The sequence below is a fragment of the Bufo gargarizans genome, chromosome 6 (assembly GCF_014858855.1).
Source record: "Bufo gargarizans isolate SCDJY-AF-19 chromosome 6, ASM1485885v1, whole genome shotgun sequence".
Lineage (NCBI taxonomy): Eukaryota > Metazoa > Chordata > Amphibia > Anura > Bufonidae > Bufo > Bufo gargarizans.
This window is the reverse complement of record NC_058085.1, coordinates 113,066,924-113,093,928: the sequence shown is the minus strand read 5'-3', so window position 1 is coordinate 113,093,928 and position 27,005 is coordinate 113,066,924. Positions and strand designations below refer to the sequence as shown.

General features: G+C 44.4%; 1 protein-coding gene across 2 annotated transcripts in view; it reads right to left on the bottom strand.

The window, feature by feature from the left end:
* Positions 1–27,005, bottom strand: part of RIMS4 (regulating synaptic membrane exocytosis 4) — a 237,957-nt gene that overhangs the window by 159,209 nt on the left and 51,743 nt on the right. Inside the window, exon 2 of one of the 2 annotated variants that reach the window (XM_044299302.1) lies at positions 12,685–12,690. The exons of the other annotated variant lie outside the window; for it this stretch is intronic. Coding sequence (XP_044155237.1) covers positions 12,685–12,690 — 6 coding nt within the window. The remainder of the gene's footprint in view (positions 1–12,684; positions 12,691–27,005) is intronic. 2 annotated transcript variants of the gene reach the window in all.

Genomic DNA, 27,005 nt, shown 5'->3' with positions numbered 1-27,005 from the left:
ACTGAACGGCGCATGTGATGGGATTAAATGGCCTGGTGAAAAGACAAATCAGTCACCTAGCCCTGTTAATCAATGGTGATGAACGGCAGGGGCTATATTCAAATTCACGATATTTCACAAATATTTGGCTGAATATTCATCATATATTCGCGATTATTTTCTTGATAGCGAAAAATCGGCACTGTAATATTCGCGTAATGCATGCAAATACAGGCGTGGGTCACTTTTTCTACATTTTCCAAGCTGCTAGAAGTTTCTTTAGACTGGAGAAAATGATTGGCACAGCAGAACATTAAAAATTGTGCTTTATATGCTGTTATATTCAGTTAGAGAGCTCCAATATATTCATGATTACGCTAATCGGCACTAATGGCGCAAATATTTTGGTGCAATATGTGAAACTTCACATTTTAGCAGGTCTGCATGTATGTATGGAAAGCAGAACCTATCACACTACCTAACACACAGCACTGCAACAGCTACACTATCTCATCATCTAACCTACACTGACTATCTCTCACTAACTATCTGTATTATTTATATATAAGGCTACTTTCACACTTGCGGCAGGACGGATCCGACAGGCTATTCACCCTGTCGGATCTGTTCTTCTGCTATTTCGCCGTGCCGCTGGACCACCGCTCCGTCCCCATTGACTATAATGGCTCCGGCGCAGTACGGCAGTTCGCGGTCAGAGGCCGCCGGACTAAAAAGTCTGACATGCAGGACTTTTAGTCCGGCGGCCTTTTGCTGTGCACTGCCGTACTGCGCCGGAGCGCCGCCCCCGTCCCCATTATAGTCAATGGGGAAGGAGCGGCGGTACGGTGAAACAGCGGAAGGACGGATCCGACAGGGTGAACAGCCTGTCGGATCCGTCCTGCCGCAAGTGTGAAAGTACCCTAAGCTATCTAACTAACTATCTAATGTAGTGTGGAAAGCACAGAGCACAGCAAAGACACTGCTCTCTCTCAGAACTTTACAAAACTGTAGAAAATGGCTGCTAGGGACGTTCTTATATAGTAAGGGGTAGGCAACTTTCCTATTGGTTGCTAGGGATGTTGCTAAGCTCAGACAAAGACATTGCAGCTTTCTCATTGGCCCACAAGCAAGAAGGGAGGTTACTGATAAAAAAAAATCTAGAATATTCCAAATTACGAATATATATCACTATACTCTAAATATTCGCGCATTCTCGAAGTGCCAATATTCGCAATTTGAATATTCGCGCCCAACACTATTATTCAGTTTTGGCCCCGTGACTGCCCAAATAAGTGAAGTGTGCAGTGATTCTAAGAGTGACGCCTGTCATCTGCATGTCATACTGACTCACAGTATTATTTCACTACCAAAGCAGACTCCCTATGCGTGTTACTACAAGGCACAATGTTCTACACCACTATAAAGGTTCTCAGCAGCCAGGAAATAGCCGTTTTGTAACGTAATTCGCTGCAAATATATTCAGATCTAACCAAATTTTTCCCAAAAATTCGGCGAACTGGCGGATCGAATTTTTGAAAAAAATTCGCTCATCTCTAGCATGGACCTTCAGCCAATGATTGTAATAGCCAAAAGCTCAATTTTCATTATGACTTTGCTAAGAGGCCACTAATGTTAATTACCAACACGCTACCTTTCTGATGTCCACTGTTGTCAAATATTGCCAGATTTTCTTCTAGCTGTGTGGGAATAAAGCTCAATCATTTGATTTGTAGTCAAACCATATCACAATGATGGGAAAGACTAAAATGAAGCAGGCAGCCTTCAGGCACAGGGTTTAACTTTACGATCTGCATTTTATGGACACTAATTATTTGCTGCAGTTCAGTGACCTGAATTTGAAAACTTCTAGGTGAGTAAATGAATTTAGCATACAAGTTGCTCAAGTATATTTTTCCTTGCAATGTATTTAGATAAAACAATGACTTTCAGAGTAGTTAGCCATCTATAGGTGACACTAGAGAGACAGTTTACTTCCTTCTAGAGGAGCCATTTTGCATACTTTTTCCCATTAAGCATTGGCTGTAAGAGTCACTACACCAGTTGGATCTCTGCAAGGAGAATCAGCACCTTCTGAGAAAAAATATCCAAGAGGAGGAGATTTAGTTATGCAAATAAACTGCCTACCAAACATAATATCAATATAAAAAAGTGTTTTGTCCAAGTGCCATGCTTATGGCATGGTCTACTACAATATTTGATGACAGAAATGACATTTCTCTTTTGTTTAGGAAAAAGAGAGCGGCTTGTCACTTAGTCTTCAGTAGCACTCTCCACTTCCCCAACAAACATGCACTTTTTTGGAGAATAAATTGATGGATATACTGCAATTAGTAAGACTAATTGCAGGAATGTCTGTCTTAGTAACTCTTCTTTCGAGTGATTCAACAATCCCAGGACTGGTCTTTGGTTAGCTGCTGCACCTGTGTGGGATTATTTTGGCACCCCCAACCCCTCAAAAACCATCATAGAAGGAAAAAATTTAAATGCTTTGTCCACCATACCCAACCAATCTTTTCCAGTGCATCTAAAATTAAAAACTAAGCAACAGCGCAAATAATTTTCCTATTTTCTGTAGTTTTTAAGGTACAGCTCGTATACAGACCTATGTGTCTGCATGTTAACAGATATCATCCCTTCCAAGGTATAATAATAATTCACCCTCAGGTGTCAAATCACTCCCCAACCATGTGTAATTTCTCTACCGTACCTAAGGTATCATCTCTCCCTCTTCCTTCAACTGTCTCTACCAGTCAGCAGCACATGTGCTGCCTACGTCTCTGAAGTACCGAATTATAGTGCCTTCACCCTGTATGCACACAGTTCTGCCATGACCATGAGGCTCTGTTAACAATCATGGCTTAAGTTTTTACACAATCCACCATTATAGATGGATCTGTTATGGTCCATTGTATTCCCACCTCTCACTGACAATTGTCAGGTTTCTGCAATTCCTATTGGATAGAAGAGTGCCGCATGCTACACTGTTCCCACCATAAAACAAGCAACAACATTGTTATGAAACGGAGTTGAGGAATAATAGAGAGGACACTGTCTGGGACCACCTTCAGTAAATTAAAAAAAATCTGCTACCTATCTTTACATAGTTGATAAGGTTGAAAAAAGACATACGTCCATGAAGTTCAACCAAGGGATAAGTGGGGACGCGAATCCCAGAAGGAAGTGAGACTCAGATTTCAACACGTTTTCATAAGCATCAATGTTGTTTATTTTTAAGAATTCATCTAAACCCTTTTTAAAACTGTCCACTCTTCCTGCTGTGACCATGCCCTGAGGAAGTCTATTCCACAGATTCACAATTCTTACAGTAAAGAAGCTTTGACACTTCTGGAGACTGAACTTCTTCCTCTCTAGTCGGAGGCAGTGCCCCCTTGTCTTTTGAGGGCATTTTACATGGAACAGTTTTTCACCATATTCTTTGTATGGCCCGTTTATATATTTGTATAGGTTAATCATGTCCCCCCTTAGATGTCTCAGGACTAAGTAAATTCACCACTATGGTTAGTAGACCATAGTGTTCACAAACACCACCACAAGGCAGGCTGGAATTGTATTCTAAGAGTCAAATCAGAGGATAAGGGGTTCTTCTAGAAACAAGCCAAGAGGGTCAGTATAAACCAAATCAGAAAATAAAGGGTTAATCCAGACATTAATCACGTAGTCTAAACCAGGAGAATCGTCAGAATGCTAATCAATAGGTAAGGGGAAAATCCAGAATCAAGCTTAGATCAAAACAGGAGACAAAATCACATTGGGTTCAGAGTGTATAAAGACATAGAAGTACCATCAATGATCCCCACTGCTGCAGTTTAATGCCGCACCTACTTCCTGCTCCCATCTCAGCACACAGGAAATGCCTACAAAGCCCTCTCAGCCAATAACTGGCAGCACTGGTGACCCGCCTCAGGCAGTGACTGGCTAAATGGGCCTTTCCTGTGTGTTGAGATAGGAGCATAAAGTAGAGAGTAGTGAGGACCCAGGAAGTGGCTGGGGGGGGGGGGGGGGAGTGTGGAGATGAATATTGGTTCTTTTATGTTTTTTAAGGCATTTTAATCCTGCTTCCACTATTTCTTTCACTCAGGAAACTCCTTTGAATAAGAAATTGTACCATGTTATTGTTAGTTTGTGCAGTCGGTATAAATAATAATGTCATAGCAGTGCATTTTAATGCCTATTAGTAATGGTGACATTTGAAAATATGTTTGTTTAATCTAAAATATTATTTATTGAGGGAAAAAAGCATAACCAGTAGGTAAATTGACCATCCTTACATTAACTGTGAAAAATGATTCCAGTCATGCTGTGCAAAACATCAGATTGGTCAGGTTTTTTCCTCCTAAGGGAGATACAATGGTCATCAAGAATACTATACGTTTTATAGAGCCAGTATGGTGGAAAAAAAGTCTTGTAGTGGGAGATATCCATTTTCATTCCCCTCTCCACCGGAATGACAAGGAGAATGGGCCTAACATCATTATCTACAATCATACAGAATCCTCTGAGGGCTGTCTTAATATGACTTTATATTTTTCACTTATGGTCTTCCTTATCTCCGGGAAAGCTATTTCACATGGCAATATTGTGGGAGGTAGAAATCTGTTACTGCAACATACCATGAGAGTTCCCTGAGGTTCTCCTTTGGTGAACTAAACAGTACTGAGTTGGGAGGAGGACAACATATAAGAGAGAGGTGACTATTTCTATTGTATCATTCTGTAACTATAAACTAGCACACTGCTGTTCAGTTCTCACCATGTTACAATATCCATTTTCTTTTGATCACCAAGAAGGAAGATTAGAAAAGGTTTAGGACTTTCACCAATTTTTGGTGACAACAACTGAAGGGAAAATGGATCTTGCATAAGGCTACTTTCACACTAGCGTTCGGGGCTCCGCTTGTGAGTTCCGTTTTAAGCCCCGAACGCATCCGTACTGCCCTAATGCATTCTGAGTGGATGCGGATCCGCTCAGAATGCATCAGTCTGGCATAGTCTGTCCTCCGCTCCGCTCAGCAGGCGAACACCCGAACGCTGCTTGCAGCGTTCGGGTGTCCGCCTGGCCGTGCGGAGGCAAACGGATCCGTCCAGACTTACAATGTAAGGCCTAATGCACACGACCGTTGTGTGCATCCGTGGCCGTTGTGCCGTTTTCAGTTTTTTTTTCGCTGACCCATTGACTTTCAATGTGTCCGTGGAAAAATCGGAAAATGCACCGTTTTGCAGCCGAGACCGTGATCCGTGTATCCTGTTTGTCAAAAAAATATGACCTGTCCTATTTTTTTGATGGACAACGGTTCACGGACCCATTCAAGTCAATGGGTCCGTGAAAGAACACGGATGCACACAAGATTGGCATCCGTGTCCGTGATCCGTGGCCGTAGGTTACTTTCATACAGACGAATCCAAAGATCCGTCTGCATAAAAGCTTTTTCAGATCTAAGTTTTCACTTCGTGAAAACTCAGATCCGACAGTATATTCTAACACAGAGGCGTTCCCATGGTGATGGGGACGCTTCTAGTTAGAATACACTACAAACTGTGTACAAGACTGCCCCCTGAGCCTCGCAGCACCCGATCTCTTACAGGGGGCCGTGATCAGCACAATTAACCCCTTCAGGTGCGGCACCTGAAGGGGTTAATTGTACTATCATATCCCCCTGTAAGAGATCAGGGCTGCCAGGCAGCAGGGGGCAGACCCCCCCTCCCCAGTTTGAATATCATTGGTGGCCAGTGCGGCCCCGCCCCCTCCCTCTATTGTAATAATAACATTGGGGGCACAGTGTGCGGCCCCCCCCCCGCCCCTCCCTTCCTCCCTGTATTGTATTAATTCGTTGGTGGCACAGTGTGCGCACACTGCCACCAATGTTGTTAATGCTATAGAGGGAGGGGGGGGCCGATGGGGGGCGCACACTGTGCCACCAACGAATTATTACAATAGAGGGAGGAAGGGGGGGGCGATGGGGGGCACACACTGTGCCACCAACGAGATATTACAATAGAGGGAGGGAGCCGCACACTGTGCCACCAACCTATTATTACAATAGAGGGAGGGAGGGGGGGGGGCCGCACTGGCCACCAATGATATTCAAACTGGGGAGGGGGGGTCTGCCCCCTGCTGCCTGGCAGCCCTGATCTCTTACAGGGGGATATGATAGTACAATTAACCCGTTCAGGTGCCGCACCTGAGGGGTTAATTGTGCTGATCACGGCCCCCTGTAAGAGATCGGGTGCTGCCAGGCAGCAGGGGGCAGTCATGTATACAGTTTGTAGTATATTCTAACTAGAAGCGTCCCCATCACTATGGGAACGCCTCTGTGTTAGAATATACTGTCGGAAATGAGTTTTCATGATGTAACTTATATCCGACAGTATATTCTAACATAGAGGCGTTCCCATGGTGATGGGGACGCTTCAAGTTAAAATATACCATCGGATTGGAGAAAACTCCGATGGTATAAAGGGACTCCAGACTTTACATTGAAAGTCAATGGGGGACGGATCCGTTTTAAATGGCACCATATTGTGTCAACGTCAAACGGATCCGTCCCCATTGACTTGCATTGTAATTCAGGACGGATCCGTTTGGCTCCGCACGGCCAGGCGGACACCAAAACGACTTTTTTTTCATGTCCGTGGATCCTCCAAAAATCAAGAAAGACCCACGGACGAAAAAACGGACCCAGTTTTTGCGGACCGTGAAAAAATACTGTCGTGTGCATGAGGCCTAAGTCAATGGGGACGGATCCGTTTAAAGTTGACACAATATGGCTCAATTTTCAAACGGATCCGTCCCCATTGACTTTCAATGTAAAGTCTGGACGGATCCGTCTGAGCAACTTTCACACTTAGAATTTTTTCTAAACTATAATGCAGACGGATCCACTCTGAACGGATCCCATTGTCTGCATTATAGGAGCGGATCCGTCTGTGCAGACACCAGACAGATCCGCTCTGAACGCAAGTGTGAAAGTAGCCTAAGCTAGTCAGGACCTATTCTTTAACATTTTCCTTGTATAATTTTGACCGAATCTCAAAAATACAGTACATGCACAGGTCAATATCTTCATTGCTATGAGTGTAGTGCCCTAGAGCAAGGGCACTTTGGACTCTGGACGTTTGTGGAGATTTGCCCCTATTGCTACTATGCAAATCCATCAACTCTGCAGTTTATTGCACTTGGAAGGGTTAACTTGCATTGTGATTTAAGCTGTTATGTGCACTTATACAGTTTTATATTGTTAAACTGCATTTTATATGTACTATATCTGCACTGCACTGTTGAAAGGGTGAATGCACATCCAGCTACTACTGAGAGACTTTGGAACTTTCTATCTATGCAATGAGAAGTAGGCACTGTGCAAAGTTTTGGAGGGAAAAAAGAGACACACTGACCTTTTGAGTGTCTGGTTTAGTTCTGTTGTTTATATCTGAAGCCTTGTCTATGGCTACCTAGTCATTTCCATAGGCTTCTATTGAAACTTATTACAAGAAGGTTCTAGTTCAGGAAAACTGAAACTGTATATAAATGGAGCCATCAAAGCCCAAAGTTGTCTGCAGATAGGGACCGGTGCTTAATAGAAGAAACTCTGTTAGACTACACAAATAACCAAAAGAAGACATTGAGATGGGAATACGCCACCACAGACCCTGAGTCACCAGCCCTTTGATCAGACTGCCAGCCAGGAAACTGAGCCACAGAATTTGGGCCATCAGCCCTTTCCCAGGGTAACAGCCTTCTGGGCCCGACACAAGTTTGATCAAAATGTGCGCTAAGAGCTTCCATTGATTCCAATAGTAGGTATAGTACCACTTGAATTTAGAATGATCCCCATTTCTCAGCTTTACTGCTTATATGTGTGTGCAGCCATTATTTTTTTTATTTTACAGCCTTCTGAGAGAGAGAGCGAGAGAGAGAGAGAGAGAGAGAGAGAGAGGAGAAGCTAGCTCAGTGCATTTCCTATATTGTTTTACACTTGAGTCCTTCCAGTAAAGAAGCACACTAGATTACTGCAAACCTTGACTCTCTACTTATTTCCCATTGGGGTGCACCACACCTTACCATTCCCTCTTAATAGTAGCAACATGTGTGATACTTTGATGGTGTCCAGGGGACCCAGTGTAGGGTTGGGATGACCCCAAACCCGGCCACTGCATGATGAGCTATACTAAGGCAGAAGAGTTTTATAAATCACAAAGAACAGAGGAAGCTGAAGCTGGCCATGCATGCCTGTGCATAGAAAATGTGGTATTACGTGTTGGCTATTCAAATAAAAAGCCAACTATGTAATACGTTTGGGTTCCATCCGCCAGAGCAAGAGCCTTTCTTTTCAACTCCCCAATCTAACTAATAGAGGGATCCTGAGCAGGGAACATCCTTTTATGTCATCAGTTTAGGCATATGGAAAAAAGTTGTTGTCATGAGGTCAAATGATAAAATCCTATTTGTCCTCTGGACCTTTGCAAGGACAAAAGATAAGTAACATAAGTGCCTAACTCTTTATCTGCCTAAGAAGGACTACACAACTGCCCTTTGAGGCTGCTCTGAAAAAATTATAATGAGGACAGTATGTGCCTCTGTTTTTTTAACTGACAGGGAAATAAAAGAACCATTCTGAGCTAGGTAGCGTATGAAAGCACATAAAGCATATAAATTACTTTTAAAGCCATATCATTTAGGTTTTGTGTGAAGGGAGACGGATCCCATCCATTTACATTAAAGAGGCTTATTGAACAGTTCCTATGCATAGACCCTGAATGCACAAGTGTTCTGAAGAAATCTTTCACAAAGGGCAGATTTTTTACTTCAACAAATGAGCTATGGATGTTTTCAACTGCTGCTCTCAAGGCCGTCTATTACATATATGCCTGAAAGGAACAAGTTATTCATCGTAATAATCCCAAAAGAACTAAACTGAAGAGTTGCATTTAGTTCCTCCTTCTCATTGAAGAGCTTCACAACTACAAAAGTGTTCAATAATCTCACATTTCTACAGACAACATATGGAAGACGGATAAGAAGAAATATCTCAACTGTTGAAAGAAGTATCTGCTTTTGACCCACTTTAGCTCAGGTTCCTAACATTTCCAGTCTTGAGGACACTACAGAGTGAGGCAGAAGTTGCAGGACAAAGTTTTTATTTCAGAAGTTGAGGGAAAATGAAATATCTGAATACCCCAGTAAGCAATGGGTTAGGGGGCCTAACCATTGAAAGCCGCCATATTGGGTCAAGAGCAATTTTTTCTAATGGGAAGGGGGTCATATAGTATATTAAAGAAGACCAGAATTTTCTCATAAATTGATTGCGGCAATCAGATTCGCAATATCTCCTGTGATTCAAGTTATCAACAGAAATTTCAAAACTTCACAGTTCTGTATTCAGCACCAGGGTCAAGACATTGAACACATCAAATAGCTGTGCATCACAGGGAACTTTTGAGCCACAAGAGATATTGCAAATCTGATTGCTTCTGGTCTTCTTTGATATGCTACATGACCCCCTTCCGATTTGAAAATCTTGCCCTTGATCCAGTATGGCAGCTTTCAAGATGGCGGCCATGTTCCAGACATCACCTAAAATATAGGCCCCCTCGCTCATTACTTGCTGTGGTATTCAGACATTTCATTTTGCCCTTCATTTCTGAAATAAAAGGTTGTCCTGAGACTTTAGACTCACTCTTTATTGAGAGATATTTTTTTTTAAACTACACCGAGCACCTTTTTTTTTAATTTAATTTTTTATTTTGCGCGTACCACGTGCACCCACTTCCGAGCATGGGTGAGCACAATTGGCAGGATTAACAATCATGTGTCCAATCATCTGATACACACATAGACCATGCGTACCGGGCTTACAGCAATCTTTAATCACAAACCTTTCATAGAACGAAAGAAGGGGTCCAGCAGTCTTCTATCTCAATGGTGGAAGCACCATTCGCATGTTTTACTGCCTCATCCCCATATAGTTGAAAGTTAAATATTGATGCCCTACATAGCCATGCCTCACATATAGCCAAAACTGACTCCGTCCCATTGAGAGGACACGTAATAACACCCATACCGCACATGTGCCATATCACTGCTCGCAGTACAACCTCATATCTAACAGGAAGAGCCGCGTCGCAGGTCACACCCGCTACCCAACCCCCCGAGGTCCCAAGCCCCGGACCCCCGCCTATAAGCCACACGATATTATGGAAAGATCAAAAAATTAACCATTATTTAGTGCTGGTGGGTCCTGCCATCCCCCAGCATTCCTAGAGATACTCCAATGCTCAGATGTGGCTTCACATATTTCAGAGTTACAATTCATATAGAAAGGACCAGACTAATAGGATCTTTCCCATCCCAACCCAGCGCCCCCCCCCCCCCCCCACCCCACCTTGCAGGAAAAAAAACCCAAAAAAGAAACAGAAAAGAAAAAAGAAAAATCCAAATTAATTAACCATGTCCCAGTCCTTCCACAGTTTAACCCACTTCAAGTAGGATCCTCTCTGTTTGTACAGAATCCTCTCGTAGCTTTTCACTTACTCAACCAAACTTAACCAGTTACTACAATCTGGAGCGGAGGGGGAGAACCACACTCTAGAGATGAGAAGCCTAGCTAGAAACATCACCTTAATCAGCAGTCTGCATTTTATAGGCTGGTAATTAACCTCCAATAGGTCTCCCAGGATCCATATCCTGGGGGACAAAGGAACATCCATGTTAATTTTACGAGCCAGGTTAGTTTGAACCAGTCTCCAGTACCTGCTCACCATTGGGCAGTCCCAGAACAGATGTAAATGATCTGCCTCAGGAGCACCACAGCGTGGGCAGAGGAGGCTCTAATTCCTCTCCTATATAGCCATATAGGTGTCACATATATTTTGTGCAAAATATTAAATTGTACAACAGTGTGATTAAAATTGTGTGAAACAAACTTTAAACTTTCCCCTATATTCTCCCAATCTGGGGGGCCCACCTCTGAAAGTAAAGAAGACCAGGATCTCTGTCCTGGAGAGAGAACATCCGAGAAAATGTTTTTCATTAAGTGTCTATAACAATGTGATACTTTAACCCTCGTGACAACTTTCCTACAAATTAAGTCATGTACAAATTCAGGAGAATCTATAGTCAAAAGGTAACTGTTAGAAGTGCTAGAAAGTCCTGACCTCAATTGAAAGTATGCATACCAAGCCACCTCACCTAGATTTGCCCTTTGCCTTAGCTCCATAAGGGGCAGGATTTGTCCACCGCTGACCACTTGATGTAGGTACTGTACATTTTTAGTCCTCCAATACTGGCAACAACTCAAATCATTTAAATTCAAGAGCTTTGAGTTATGCCACAATGGGGTGCAGATGAGTGATGCCCTAACTCTACACCAACTCCTTATAGCCAGCCAAGTCTTTGTAGCCATTCTGCAGAAAAGTGTATACCCGATCTGTGTGTCTGATAAATAGTCAGGCTCCAGTACGGTAAAGAAGTAGCCCCTAAAATAGGGGAGGTTAAGACCCCCCCGATTGTAGGGCATAGAGAAGTAAAGTAGCTTCAGTCTCACACGCTTCCTCCCCCATAATAAATCATTGAGCATCCGCTCTATCAATCTAAAATACTTATCTGCAATCCTTACAGGCGAGTTGCGAAGGACATAAAGCACCTGGGGCAGCACTACCATTTTTATTAAGGCAATTCTGTCCGCTCTTGCAGGCAGAATTTTTTGCCATATCTTAGTTTTAGCCCTCAGCTTTATCAGCAGGGGAATCAGATTAAGCTGTAGATATTCCTGAGGTTTGGCAGAAACTGTTATCCCCAGGTACTTTATTGAGTCAGAGATCGTTAACTGGTTCTCCCAATCTCCTCGCAACTCGTCTATAGGGAGGAGAACAGTCTTCTCCCAGTTGATCTCCAGGCCCGACGAATCGGAAAAAAGACCAACCAGATCCATTATGCGCGGAAGAGTGGATTCTGTTTGATGGATGAAAACCAGAATGTCGTCTGCATAGAGGGATACACGATCATGCTTCCCCAGTGTGCCAAAACCGGCCACCTTCGAATCCTGCCTTATACTAGCTGCTAAGGGTTCAATGTAAATATTAAATAAAAGGGGGGAAAGGGGACAACCTTGGCGGGTGCCTCTTCCTAAAGTAAACCTCTCTGTCATCGTATCATTGATCCTAATCCTAGCAGCTGGAGCGTTGTATAGTAACTGAACCATCGCCATAAATCTTAGGCCAAAGCCCATTTTTTTCATCACCTCCCAGAGAAAAGTCCACTCCACCCTGTCGAAGGCTTTGGTAGCGTCCAAAGACAGGATGGAGCGGGCGCCGCACCTAGGGGACTGAATATTCATAAATAACCTGTGCAAGTTATGGTGAGTGCCCCTTTTTGGCATAAATTATTTCCCGCCTAGACTACTGCAACATTCTCCTCTGTGGCCTTCCATCTAGCACCCTCGCACCCCTCCAATCTATCCTCAACTCTGCTGCCCGACTAATCCACCTCTCACCTTATTACTCCTCTGCCTCTCCCCTCTGCCAATCCCTTCACTGGCTCCCCATTGCCCAACAAATCCACTTCAAAGTACTGACAAACACATATAAGGCCATCCATAACCTGTCCCCTCCCTACATCTCTGAGCTACTTTCCCGATACATCCCCACACGCACTCTCCGATCCTCACAAGACCTCCTTCTCTCCTCTCCTCTTATCGCCTCTTCCCACAATCGACTCCAAGATTTCTCCCGTGCATCCCCCATACTCTGGAACTCGCTACCCCAACATATCAGACTCTCACCTACAGTGGAATCCTTCAAAAGAAACCTGAAAACCCACCTCTTCAGACAAGCCTACAACCAGTGACCCTGCTGCCTCTATACCACCACGACCAGCTTCACCCGCACCTACTGTGTCCTTCTCCCATACCATGTAGATTGTAAGCCCTCACGGGCAGGGCCCTCTCTCCCTCTGTATCAGTTTGTAACTCATCTTGTTTATGATTAGTGCAATTGTCTGTTATCTTTGTGCACCGCTTATCATATGTACAGCGCTATGGAATGAATGGAGCTTAAATAATAAATAATAATAATAATAATAATAATAATAATAAAGCAATTTTGATCTGGGTGAATGATGGTAGATATAACCCGAGAAAGCCTCCTAGCCAAAACTTTTGATAGTAACTTAGCATCAGTGTTTAGTAGGGAGATTGGTCTATAGGAGCTCAATTCTACCGGGTCTTTATCCTTTTTAGGAATTAAGACAATGAGAGCCTCCATCATAGAACATGGTAAGTCCCCTCCATGTGTTGCTTGAGACATAACCTCTAACATCTGAGGAAGAATCACATCACTGTACTTGGGGTAAAATTCGAATGGAAGGCCATCTAACCCTGGCGATGAGTTCCCCGAGATAGACCCCAGGGCCTCCTGCAGCTCCGATAGAGACAACTCCTCCTCCAAATATTCTATTCGAGCTTTATTTAAGGTCGAAAGTGGAATTTTCTCCAAGAACCGCATCGCCAGGTCAGATGACAAGCCCGGAGAGGATCTATATATCTGAGCAAAATATTGTAGAAAAATATCCCTAATCCCTTCTGAATCTGTTATAATTTCCCCTTCTGGGTTACGAATCGAAAGAATGGGTTTGTTTTTCTTATCTTGTTGTGTAATTATTCTTGCTAGGAGCTTACCCGGGCGCCCAGACTCGGAAAAATACTTTAAACCCCTAAAAAATACTCTGTGGTTTGCTTTCTCGATTACATATTTCTCCAATGAGCAGCTAGCCTTCTGCATTTCTTCCCTGTTATATTCGGTGGGTTAACTGGTAAATCGCTCAGTTGAAGATGCAGCCATTTTGGCCAGTTCCTCCTCTTTTTTCTTAAATGTTCTCTTTACTGCAGCAATCTCGCTTATAAAGACCCCCCTCAAATATGCTTTCAGAGCATCCCATACTGTATTGATGTTAGCGGAGGAGAGGTTCACCTCCCAAAAGGAGGATATCAATAGTTTAATAGACTGATGGTTGTCCATAATAGTGAGCCAGTATGGATTCAACTTGAATCCGAGCCCCCTATTGTCTTTATTCTCCCTGGTGCGAACCTCAATTAGTACTGGTGAGTGGCCCGAAACTGTTCTTACTCCATATCGTATCTTCCGGATATTGCTCAGGTTGCTGTCGTTAGTAAATGCTAAGTCAATCCTAGACATTGCTCTGCCTACCCTGCTAACGCAGGAGTATATTCTCTTTCCTCCGCCAAGATGTTCCCATATATCCACCACTCCAAACTCCAAACAGAACTGGGGCAACGGGGAATTATGAAGATTCCTCCCCGATTCTGCATCTAATGTAAATCTATCTTTTTTAGGGTCCATGACCGCATTGAAATCCCCCATCAGAACTAACCGACATTCTGGTCTCTTCAGAGAAAAACAATAACTGGATCAGTGGATACATTGAGAATGGCGGAGGTATATAGAACAAAGCAAGGATATAGCTATAGCCATACAGCTTGCCATGCAAAAAAATAAATCTGCCCTGATCATCTATATACGATTCTATCATGGTAAAGTCTACGGAGTTGTGAATCAAAACTAAGACACCGCTAAAAGTGGAGTGGTAAGCTTGAGAATACCATCCCGTTGTCAGACGGGACACGGTTTCTTTCCCTCCTGGAATTCGGTGGGCTCTTTCTATTTGAAACATAGAGGAGAAATAGTCGCTACCAAGGTTGTTCAAGACCACATCTTTAAGTTGTTCCTCTAGATGCCTTCCACTCCTTCTGGGAAACCAATTATGCGAACGTTGTTTCGCCTTGACCTGTTTTCCAGATCCTCCAGCTTATTTTGTAATAATTGATTTTCTGAGGCAAGAAGCGAGGTTTTAGATTTTAACATATCTATATCGGTTTGGAAAGAGTCGACTGTTTTTTCAACGTTGAGGACTCGGTCACGGATCTTTACCAAATCTTCTCTTATTAGGGTAATGTCACTCTGCACTGAGCCCAGTAGAGTGGACATCCCTTGCACTAAAGTGCCGTTATTTTCCACGGCACAGAGGATTTTATTCAAAACTGAAGGGTCATATTCAGCTCGCATTTGTGCAGAGAGACTTTCCTCTCCTGCCTCCTGACCTGCCTCTGCTGATCCCTCATCGGATAGTTCATCAGTTTGGGGGGTTTTAACAGATTTCTTCAAATTGGCAGAGAGTTTCGTTTTGACTGAGTTCTTTTCATTTGGGAAGGGCGATTTCAAAAACTTATCAATTTTATTCTCTGGAGTCTTAGACCCCAATTTTATTACAGAGGAATCCACTGACTGTCGCTTTGGGGCCATTTTTTCCCCTTTTTTTTTCCCCTTCCCCCCCCCCCTTTTTTTTTTTCCCCTCTCTCTTTTCTTCTCTTTCTTCCCTTTCCCTTTTTCTTCCCTTTCTTTTTCCCCTTTTCCTTCCCTCCCCCTTTCCTTTCCTTCCTTTTCTTTTAGTTTATACTCTCCTTTATATCTCCTTTTACTTCTTTCTCCCCTTATCTTCTTCCTCCCTTTTTACTTCCTCCTTTTGACCCTTTCCTTTTCCTCTCCTTTTCCTTAATCACCCCTCTATCCCCTCCTCTCCAACACCACAGGGGGAAAGGGGCAAAAACAAAGATTTTGCTTCAGTGTAGCAGGGAGATTAGCGGGATAACAGCTAAATAAAGTCACAGGTAACAGTGTTCTCACGTGTCCGGAGCAGCCGCAATCCTGGTGCACGCCTCAGACCGAGCAGGAATTTCAGAGCCGGCAGAGAAGGGGGACGAGGGGTCCTCGCTGGTCACCCAGATAGAAAATAGTCCAGATGGCCGATCATCCAAGTCGTCCAGATGTAACTATCCAGGTGCCCGCTTCAAGCCAAGAAGTAAAAATCCAGGTCAGTGGGGAAAGACAGCCAGCAAGCATGAAGTCTCACCGATCACCAGCAGGGGGCAGACATCGAGCAAGCTGGCGGAACAGCTGATTCCAGGCAAGCACCAAGCAAGCGCCGCACACCAGGGCAGGAGAGGGAGAGCCGGAGACAGCGGAGGAAGGAGGCAAAGGATCACCAGGACCACACAAGACCATGGGCAGAGAGGGAGCGCACCGGCAGCGGCACCAGCCAGAGACAAGCGGAGCGGCCGACAACCAAACCAGCAGAGAGCCGAGGGAACCACGCGCTCCACGCACAGGGCAGCTGCAGCGTCGCAGCATTCAGGGCATCAGCTGTTCGGCTAGAGCATGCAGAGAGGAGGCTAACGGGGGGGGGGGGGGAGAGCGAGACGCGCCGTTCACGTCATCACGCCGCACCTACGAGTTACACCGAGCACCTTTAAGAATAAATGTTTCCTCTCAGTCTTCAAAAGTTACTCAATGTTAAAACTCCAGTTAAAAGTCTAGACAGCTTTCTGGTATGGTAACTATTAAAAGGGTTGTCTGAGATCTGATACTGATGTGCTACACACTCTTCACCACAAATGCGCAAAATTCGGATACTAACCGTGTGTATGCCGCATTTTTCTACTACACTTGGCTTTTCTTGTCCACAAAATGGAGAAGAATAAGACATGTTCTATAATTTGTGGAATAACCACCCGGATGTGGACAGTACACTGAGGTCAATAAATAGGGGTCCTGAAAACAGACAAAACCCTGAGTAACAAACGTAATAAATACTATATCTACTATTCTAAATTTTAAAAACCTGGATTTTATTTTAATCAGTTTTCTTACTTTGCTTCAATAAACATCACAAAAAGATTTCATTTTGACCACAGCAATCCTTGAAATAGATAATAAGAATTCTGTTTATAACAGACAATCTACAAAATGGGAACTCTTAGAGCTGTCTTTAGTATCACATTTAGTAATTTCCCTTAAATGAATCCCATTAATATTTGCTCTAGGCTGTCAAGGTTAAGATTTGCCCTAAAAAGCTTTAATTATGCTAAGAATATCTGGCAATATACTGTGACCACTAAACGCATCCTTGAAATGAACAAGTAACTATCATATCCTCCTAGGTTTGAGATTAACCTTCCTGCAGTTCTAGCTGTTGAAGAAATGAGTCCCTCCTGGGGTGCCCTGATTTAGGAAAAGGTTTAAAGGGACACTGACAGCCCCAATTAGCATATTTAGGTATATATACGTGAGTACAGGTCTTATAAAGTCTATTAAAATGATCTAAGTATCCCCCCTGTCCACCTTATAAGTACCAAAATATAAAGTTATATAACCTGCTTGTCCGGTCACCAATCTGCCCAAGGGGCGGTGCTTCATCACAAAATGCACCCAGCCAGCCGCTCCTAACTGCCGTTCTGAAGCCCCGCCCAGCTCATCAATATTCACTTAGCTGGGCGGCGGCTACAACTCTCCGGACTCAAGTGCTGCAGCCTCTGCTTTATGCGCATGCGCCGGGCACTTGAGTCGGGAGAGTTGTAGCCGCCGCCCAGCTAAGTGAATATTGATGAGCTGGGCGGGGCTTCAGAACGGCAGTAAAAAGTGGCTGGCTGGGCGCATTTTGTGATGAAGCACCGCCCCTTGGGCAGATTGGTGACCGGACAAGCAGGTTATATAACTTTATATTTTGGTACTTATAAGGTGGCTTTGGTACTTATTTGGAGGCTTATAAGGTTAATTCATTTTAATAGACTTTATAAGACCTGTACTCACGTATATATACCTAAATATGCTAATTGGGGCTGTCAGTGTCCCTTTAAAACTGCAGAAAACTTGTATTTGCTAATGTAGCCCACAACTGAATTTCGACAAACCCTTTTAACAACAGAAACAAAGTACATGCTAAACCTGATGCATACCATATAATTACAAAAGATAGCGTTATTGGAGAATTATTAATAAGAATTAAAAACACACAGCAAACCTGGGGGTCTCAAATTTAATATAAATGAGACCTCCCTCCATAGCCATGATAAAGATGCCCAAAACATAAGCCAATAAATCAGATGTATTTAATATAGCGGCAAAGTATCGAATAGGTATCCAAAAGGACAAGCTCATCCAATTGATGTAATCAGGGTGGAATTCAAATTTTTAACAACAGGTCCCCTACTCAACGGCGGACACGTGGCATGACAACACATGTTTACATATACATACACCATCTATATGCAACACACAAACACATAAATGCACCATATACATGGTACACATACATAAATACACCATATATACACTACACATACATACCACCCAACTAAGGAGCTCAACTATTAGCGGCGCGTGAAGCAATGGAAGTGAACATCTCCAGCTGCCCTGCCACCGCCAGAGCACCGGATTGGGACTCAGCCGGTAACACAGTTCTCTGATCCAGTTGTAATTTAACAACCAGATTTGGAGAACTGGAGAGAACAGGCTGAATCCCATGCCTGGCTGTAATAACTCATGATGTGCAAAAAATATATATATATTAAAAATAATTCATAAAAAATGTGGCGTCACAGGATTAAAAAAAATAAAGTGCTAATGCAATGTACAAAAAATTCCACAGAATAAAGATGATATAGTACAATCTCTAGGAATAAGGCAAAGACCTCCTTGAGAATGCACTCGTATCGCTGTCACAAGTCATGCAGCTTCATCAGGGGCCTGCAGCGATACGCGTAGGAGCACAGTTGTCTCTACCAGAAGCGGGGTATGACCCTGCATTGCATTTCTAACTGCTATTTTGGACTTATCTGCTGTTGTAAGGACAGCATAATTAACCTGGTTCATGTGTCTGCATGTGACTTCATGGACCTCTATCTAGAGAGTCATCCATAAATCTTAGCTATTTTCCTGATGCAAAACCCAGTACATTAGTTGAAGCAAGTATGACGAGTCAGCATCTCCTATAAACTGTAAGATGCACAATGTGGCTCATAAATAGTCTAATGTATGTCGCTAGCAAGCTCAATCATTCTTCCTCAAGTCTTTGCTAGGTTCATTCATTACATTTACTGGGCCTCATTCCCCAGTTCTAGACAAATGAGATTAAACAGACCAATAGGCAGCAGAAAAACATGACAAATGTGAGTCACTCCAGACAGACCATTCCTATCCATTTGGGCAGTTAGAGTGCTGATTCGCTATATTACAAGACCTTTTTAGTTGTTAAATGAGGCCATATACAAAAAATTATGCCTTTTTCTCTCTTGTGTTAATTCAATGTCTACATTTGCTCTTTTAGACTATTATATGTATTACAGGACAGAATACAATGGGAAAAAAATACTAATCGTTTAGTCCAAAGTTCGCAATGTGTACAATGTGACAAATGTATCAAGAGGCTCAGGCCTCTTAATAAATGTAGTGTAAATTATAGTAAATCTGTCAGCCCACAGGAGCCACGTCCACCCGCTAAACCCCAACAAATGTGCTGTGTGGCGTGAAAACACTAAAAGTCACAACGTTTTTGTGCAGGTTATGCTTGCAACTTTTGATGCCAGTTTTTTGTTGCAAAGGTCATGATAAAAAATAAAATTTTCCCAATGTTTGCACATAGTGATATCAAATCACAAAGCCAAATGTGGCATAACCACTACTGGATTTAGTATTCACACCACCGCTATATAGGATCAGATCAACTGTGCTACAGAAGTGCCGAATTCGGCACATAAGTGAAACAAACATAGCTGAGCAGTCTCCACTGACTACAATGGAGTCCGTTCAGGATCCTGTTTTTTTTACCAGACAAAAAAGTCCTGCATGAAAGACTTTTTTGTCTGGTCATTTTAATAGAATCTGCTATGGAGGCTGAGAATGGAGCCTCCAACGCAGATGTGAACAAGCCCTTACTTCTCAAATGCCTGTAGGCACAGACTGTCAAGTACCTTAGACTCTATCCACAGAGTCATTAATTATGACATTAAAGGGGTTGTCCGGGTTCAGAACTGAACCCGGACATACCCTTATTTTCACCCAGGCAGCCCCCCTGAGCCTAGCATCGGAGCATCTCATGCTCTGATGCGCTCCCTTGCCCTGCGCTAAATTGCGCAGGGCAAGGTCTCTTTTGTTTTCAATAACACACTGCCGGGCAGAAACTTCCACCCCGCAGTGTGTTCGGTGACGTCATCGGCTCTGATGGGCGGGCTTTAGCGCTGCCCTAGCCGTTTTACTGGCTAGGGCAGAGCTAAATCCTGCCCATCAGTGCCGGTGACGTCACTGGGCTTCCTGGCAGCCTCTTGGAGAGCCCCGGTATGTCACCGGATCTCCAGAAAATGCCTTTGCCCTGCGCGATTTAGCGAAGGGCAAAGGAGAGCATCGGAGCATGAACTGCTCCGATGCTCAAGTCAGGGGGGCTGCCGGGGTGAAAATGGAGGTATGTCTGAACCCGGACAACCCCTTTAATGTATGGCTATAAAGTGTTTTTTGCACTTACAACTTAAAACAGAACATTGTGGTGCGTCAATATTTTCATACATTTCCAGGAAGATGAACTGAGCAATGGCCCAACATACAGAGTTAATGCTCTAGAAATGTGGCGAATACAAGAAGTTACTATTATAGACATATTAGGAAAGATGCCAAGAGCCTCCTTAATCCCATATTATCACGTACATGTATGTTGCAGGAAGGGCTCCTTTTCCACGTGCCAAAGCACATGCTGTAACAATAATCATACAGGACACAGGAACTGGAGTATGCCTGGGACTGACAGTCACCCTCCAGCACTAACATCTGGGATCGGAAAAAGTCAGATCCTAACTTCTAAACCCTTAGGCACCAAAATCAGTGACAATCATGGTTCAGGCAAAGAAAGGGGTCTGCGTCCTAGTCTTGGCAACGCGATTGCTGGGGCGGACTGGGTAAGTGACACAGCTTTGCTTATTAATGCTTGTACCTGAATTTATTTACAGTATGTATTCGAATTGTTGTTCGTGTTCTTCTACTATTTTTTATTTTTATTTTATTTATTTATTAAGTTCACATTTTTGGTGTACATGGAATTTATCAGCTTATTTTTATACACCTTCTATTGCTTTGTACCACCCTTGCCTGATCCATAACTGTTCCATAAAAGTCTGGTTATTCTGTACGACTACTGTTACCTCATAAATACATCAGCCATTTTGACCTGGATCAGCTTTTGAAATTATTTGGTTTGGTAATAAAGACTATTTCTTCAAGAGCATAGTAACCTGAATTGCTTTTTGATTCGCTCTTTATTTCTTGTCAGAGTGTCTGTCTTTAAATAGTACATGATGTTTTTGTAAGTAACAATAATAAAATAAATAAAATTAAAAATTAAAATCAAAAGAACAAGAACACATGAAAATAATTTACTGTACATGCTAATGTACTTATCATCTATCCCCACCACTTGTCTTGACCAGTACATTCAAATTATTTCCTATTAATTTTAATGGTGGACACTAAAAAAAACAACAATGGCAGAATGGCTTGTTATATGCATTCCTCCATACAAAAAAATTATAGAAATGATATGCTCTCTCTGCATGACTTGTTAAGACCACCCTGCAATCCATCAGCGGTGGTCGTGATTGCACACTAAAGGAAAAAAGCTCCAGCCTCTCTGGTGGCCGGGACCACCGGAGTAAGCGTGGACTGGAGCTTTTTCTTACAGTGTGCAAGCACGACCACCGTTTCTGGATTGCAGGGTGACCATAACCATGGAAACGAGCAGTGCATATTGTGATGGAAAAAGTAATCAAGCCAGCTAAGGGCTCTTTCACACCTGCGTTCTTGTCTTCCGGCATAGAGTTCCGTCGTCGGGGCTCTATGCCGGAAGAATCCTGATCAGGATTATCCCCATGCATTCTGAATGGAGTGAAATCCGTTCAGGATGCATCAGGATGTCTTCAGTTCCAGAACGGAATGTTTTTTGGCCGGAGAAAATACTGCAGCATGCTGCGCTTTTTGCTCCGGCCAAAAATCCTGAAGACTTGCCGCAAGGCCGGATCCGGAATTAATGCCTATTGAAAGGCATTGATCCGGATCCGGCCTTAAGCTAAACGTCGTTTCGGCAGTGTCACGACCATTTTTATGGCCGTGACTCCTTGGAGCCGCATACAGTTGCCCGCGGTTTGGGTTGTTGTGTCAACCGCAGCTGGAGGCATAATGTTGTTTGCCTCAGGTGCGGTTGCCATGGACAACAGGAGTGTGTGCAGTTTCCTTGGAGTTGGGTGCGTGTATGTATGCACTTTTGTATGTCTGTGTGCACTTTGTTTTATGTGTGGTGTGCACTGACATCTTCCCTTCACTGTGGCTGCCCGTGGCAACGTTTGGTTGTATGGTGTACATGTGGTGGCAGTGTCCCGGCCTTCGGGCTGACTCCCAGGACATGGTTGCCACCCATGTCGTTCCCTGCGGCAACAGCCACAGTGTGTTCTTGTGTTGGACACTTTCCCTTTTAGTTGGTGTTTCCCTTCCCTGGTGCTGGAAGGGTTAACTCCCTTCCCAGTGTGTGTGTGAGTCACTGGGTGTGTCTGACTGTGGGGTGTGGCTACATGGGCTATAAAGTCTCAGTCCAGATCAGTTCCCTGGTGGGGTACTCCAGGCATGTTGCTGGAGTCGTCCTCCTGGTATCCTGTCACCATCCTTCTTGTAAGGGCCACTCTTCCGGTCATAAATCCATTACCTTGATGTTTTGTTGATGTCCTGTGTCTTTGGTTTTTAGTGCAGCTATGGATGTCCTGGTTCCTGTGTGTTCTTATGTGCGTGCTGTTTGTCTTATGTTTCTGTGGACAGCGTTTTCTGAGCACGGGTTCCAGTCAGCAAGGCTGTGGCAGGTTAGTGTGGACCTGTTGGGTTCACCTGTCATGTCCATAGATCTGTTTATGTTCCCCATCTCCATGCTGCTTGGCCAGTGAGACTCCTGTTCCTCCGTGCCGAGGAGGAACAGGTCGTCTTACCCTGCTCCTTAGTTCAGGGCCATCCTGAGGGCTTGTAGGGACTATTAGGTTCCAGAGTATGAGCCCTCCTACCATCAGGGTCGGCTCATACGGACAGGAGACAGGGTCAGTGTTAGGGACGCAATAGGAGGTGACCTGCTCCCTAATTCTGTTGCCCTGGCCGAGTAGCGACCGGACATCTTCTGGCATCGCACGGCTGAGGATTTTCCCCATCCTCAGCCGTGACAGGCGCATTGCCGAATCCGACGTTTAGCTTTTTTAGAGTGGTTACCATGGCTGCCGAGACGCAGTGTTACTATGGGTGCCATAGTAACACTGAAAGCATTTTGAAGACGGATCCGTCTTCAAATGCTTTCAGTACACTTGCGTTTTTCCGGATCCGGCGTGTAATTCCGGCAAGTGGAGTACACGCCGGATCCGGACAACGCAAGTGTGAAAGAGGCCTAAGGGTACTTTCACACTTGCGTTTTTCTTTTCCGGCATAGAGTTCCGTCACAGTGGGGTCTATACCGGAAAAGAACTGATCAGTTTTATCCCCATGCATTCTGAATGGAGAGAAATCCGTTCAGGATGTCTTCAGTTCAGTCGTTTTGACTGATCAGGCAAAAGAGAAAACCGCAGCATGCTACGGTTTTCTCTCTGGCGAAAAAAACTGAAGACTTGCCTGAACGCCGGATCCGGCATTTTTTCTCATAGGAATGTATTAGCGCCGGATCCGGCATTCAGAATACCGGAATGCTGGATCCGTCGTTCCGGCATGCGCAGATCGGTAAAAATTAGAAAAAATGTACAAGACGGATCCGTCGGTCCGCATGACAAGCGGAGAGACAGATCCGTCCTTGCAATGCATTTGTGAGACGGATCCGCATCCGGATCCGTCTCACAAATGCTTTCAGTCAGCGGCAGATCGGCGGATCCGGCGGCCAGTTCCGACAACGGAACTGCCCGCCGGATCACACTGCCGCAAGTGTGAAAGTAGCCTAAGGAAGCAATATAGACAATCACAATACATTAGTAAGTGGCTTGTATTAACTTTCTCTGCATGATAAATGGCATTTGTTGAAATGAGACAAACCCTTTAAAATAAATTTAAAAAGTTATGGCTGACAGAATGCGAGGAGACAAAAAAATATATAATTCAAGCAGGCTGAGCTTGCCATCGGTTTGTTCTGGGGAAGACTTTATCAGGTACCAATGGAATCATGTTTTCAGACTGAGATTTTGGATAGTAATCACTGCTTCAGTCAAAATGACGGTACCGGCACCTTGAGTTATAGGCCATCAGTGGGGCTGTCTCACAGTCACATCTATATGGATCGATTTACCACATAACATGCAGGTGCTTACCTGTGTGAAATATGGATGATTCAGTCCATTAAACACAGCTACGGCTACATCAATCCAGAACATTACCAAACAAAATAGGCTTTTCTGTATTGTGTGTACCATGCAGACGCCTGAGTTATAGAAAAATGACAGCAATATTATGTGTCCCTGGTTTAGCTGAGAGAGAAAAACTATGTAGGGACTAGGAAGTTAAAAATATAGTGGGGACCCGTCAGGGGTGCTGGTGTCCCACAGCGATGCTTTGTAGAGGACAGGGGCAGCATGATCCAGGCTGGTGATCATGTTTGATAACATTGCAGGGCCTTAGATCCTAAAAATACAGTTTTCACTATTGGAAACAGTCAACAAGCCCGCCATTAGGAACAGTCTTAACAGGTTAGGCTAGTTTCACACTAGTGCTAAAATGTTCCAGCAGGCTGTTCTGGCAGAGGAACAGCCTTCTGCAGTTCATTGCATCTGGCATAGCTAGAAACTGGGGCAGCACCGCCAGGCCTCATTGACTATAATGGGACCCGGCGGGGAATCAGCCAGACAAATACCACTGCAAGCTGGATCCCCGCTGGGCCCCATTATAGTCAAGTATTCGGCTGTGTGAAGCTAGCTAGAGCTCCTGCAATGCAGCTGGACAGTTACTTTTTTCTACATCAGATAACTACACAATACCTGACATTAAGACTACTCCTCTCAACATGCAAATCAGCAAAGCATGTTCTGTGCAGAAATGCTGGGGGATTTCACCTGCAGAATTGTGGGTACAGCTATGGACTATTACACAGTCTACAACTCTAGATCGGTACAAGTTATGTTATGTAATAGATATACAAAGTTACTAAACTTTTCATATACACAACTTAGGGTGGGTTCACATCACGTTTTATGCCTCCATTTGACGTATACATTACGAAAAAGAACACCACCAAAAGGATAGGAAAAATGTGATGTGAACCCACCCTAAGGCTACTTTTACACTAGCGGCAGGACGGATCCTACAGGCTGTTCACCCTGTTAGATCCGTCCTGCCGCTATTTTGCCGTGCCGCCGGACCGCTGCTCCGTCCCCATTGACTATAATAGGGACAAGGCGGAGCTCTGGCGCAGCACGGCAGTGCACAGCAAAAGGCCCACGGACTAAAAGTACTTCATGTCCGACTTTTTAGTCCGGTGGCCGCTCACCGCGAAACTGCCGTGCTGCGCCGGAGCTCCGCAGCCCGTCCCCATTATAGTCAATAGGGACGGAGCGGCGGCACTCCAAAATAGCGGCAGGACGGATCCGACAGGGTGAACAGCCTGTCAGATCCGTCCTGCCGCTAGTGTGAAAGTACCCAAACTCAACTGTGGGACCGTATGTGAACAGCTTGCAGTCACGAAAATCATTCCCTGTTCCAAAGGGTTTAAAATCTAAGGCCAATTTCATAAAAAGGTTTTTGAAGATCATACAAATTCCAGGTAGATGCTGCCCAGGGGCATAGATAAGGGGGGGAGGGGATAGGGGGGTTCAAACCCCCCCCCCCCCCCCCAGAGTGTTTGTCCTCCTAACCTGCCAGAGAAGGGCCCAGGCATGCCGCTGCCTGCAACAGTGGCGTGGGCAGTGCGGCACACAGAGAGGTGATGGAGGCTGCAGGGCGGGGCCGGACAGCGCAAGGGGGCAGGTTCGGCGGCACAAGTAACTCACAGACACACACAGGGCAGTCAGGCAGGGATGACGCTGATGATCACATGGCATGCACGCTGCCTTCAGGCTCCGCCTCCGCCTGTCGTACGTCTGGACCCCGGCCAGCTTCCTGCCTGCGCGTGCCTGCTACTCCTGGGCGGCGGCTGACAGAGCACAGAGCCTGGAGATCTCAGAAGATTAGAAGAGAGAGAGAAGAAAGAAAAAGAAGAAGTTTGAGAGAAAGAGAGACAGACAGAGACTCTGGAGCACTAGTGTAAGTAAAAGTAATAGTTAAAGAAGAAAATCAAGAAGATTCAAAGCCCACCCCCACCCCCCACACCAGGCTACAGACAGTGTCAATTCATATATTTAGTCCAGCCCCCAGACTCTTATGAATTGAGGGACCTGGCCACCACCATGCTGGTCCACATCACTTATTGTGCAGGCTGCATGGTTTGATGTATTTTTTCTAGTCTCCTCAACAATAAAGAAACGCAATTTCTTATGGAAATTACAAGAGCAAGCTAGCATGTGATGTGTCATGCGTGCCTTAGACTGTCACTCCAGACTGGAGTGGGTAGGTACCAATTACGAGTCTTTTTTAAACATGTTTTTTCCATCTGGTGTCAAACAACTAAATCGGTATTGCTCAAGGTAAAGGATTGGTTTAGGAATGATATGGCTGGTATATTTTTTTCAAACCCTGGTGTGTCTGCTAGATAAAGTCTTCTAATTTGAGAAAGCTGAACCCCCCCCAGGAAAAAAAATGATTTACGGCCCTGATGCTGCCCAGTCTGGAATCAATGTCAGGTGCTCAGAAATGCTAGGAAACAGAGCCAATATGGACAGTATGGTAACTTCATAATTAGCCCCATTGCCTTGCAATTTGGGAGTCCGGGACTCTTCTCCGGCAGCATTGGTCGCATGCACACTCCTCCGATAAAGCTGAGGGGATACACCTTGCTTCACTGTGCATGCGCTGCACGTCAGGGATATACACAGTGAACAGCGTGCCCTGTTCTTGGCTGCAGCAGCGTGGTGTGCATGCAACCAGTGCCACTGGAGCAGAGTCTCGGACTCTTCTTCTGGTAAGTTTGAGTTTCGGTTACTCTTCCTTGCAGGGACAGATTGGTTT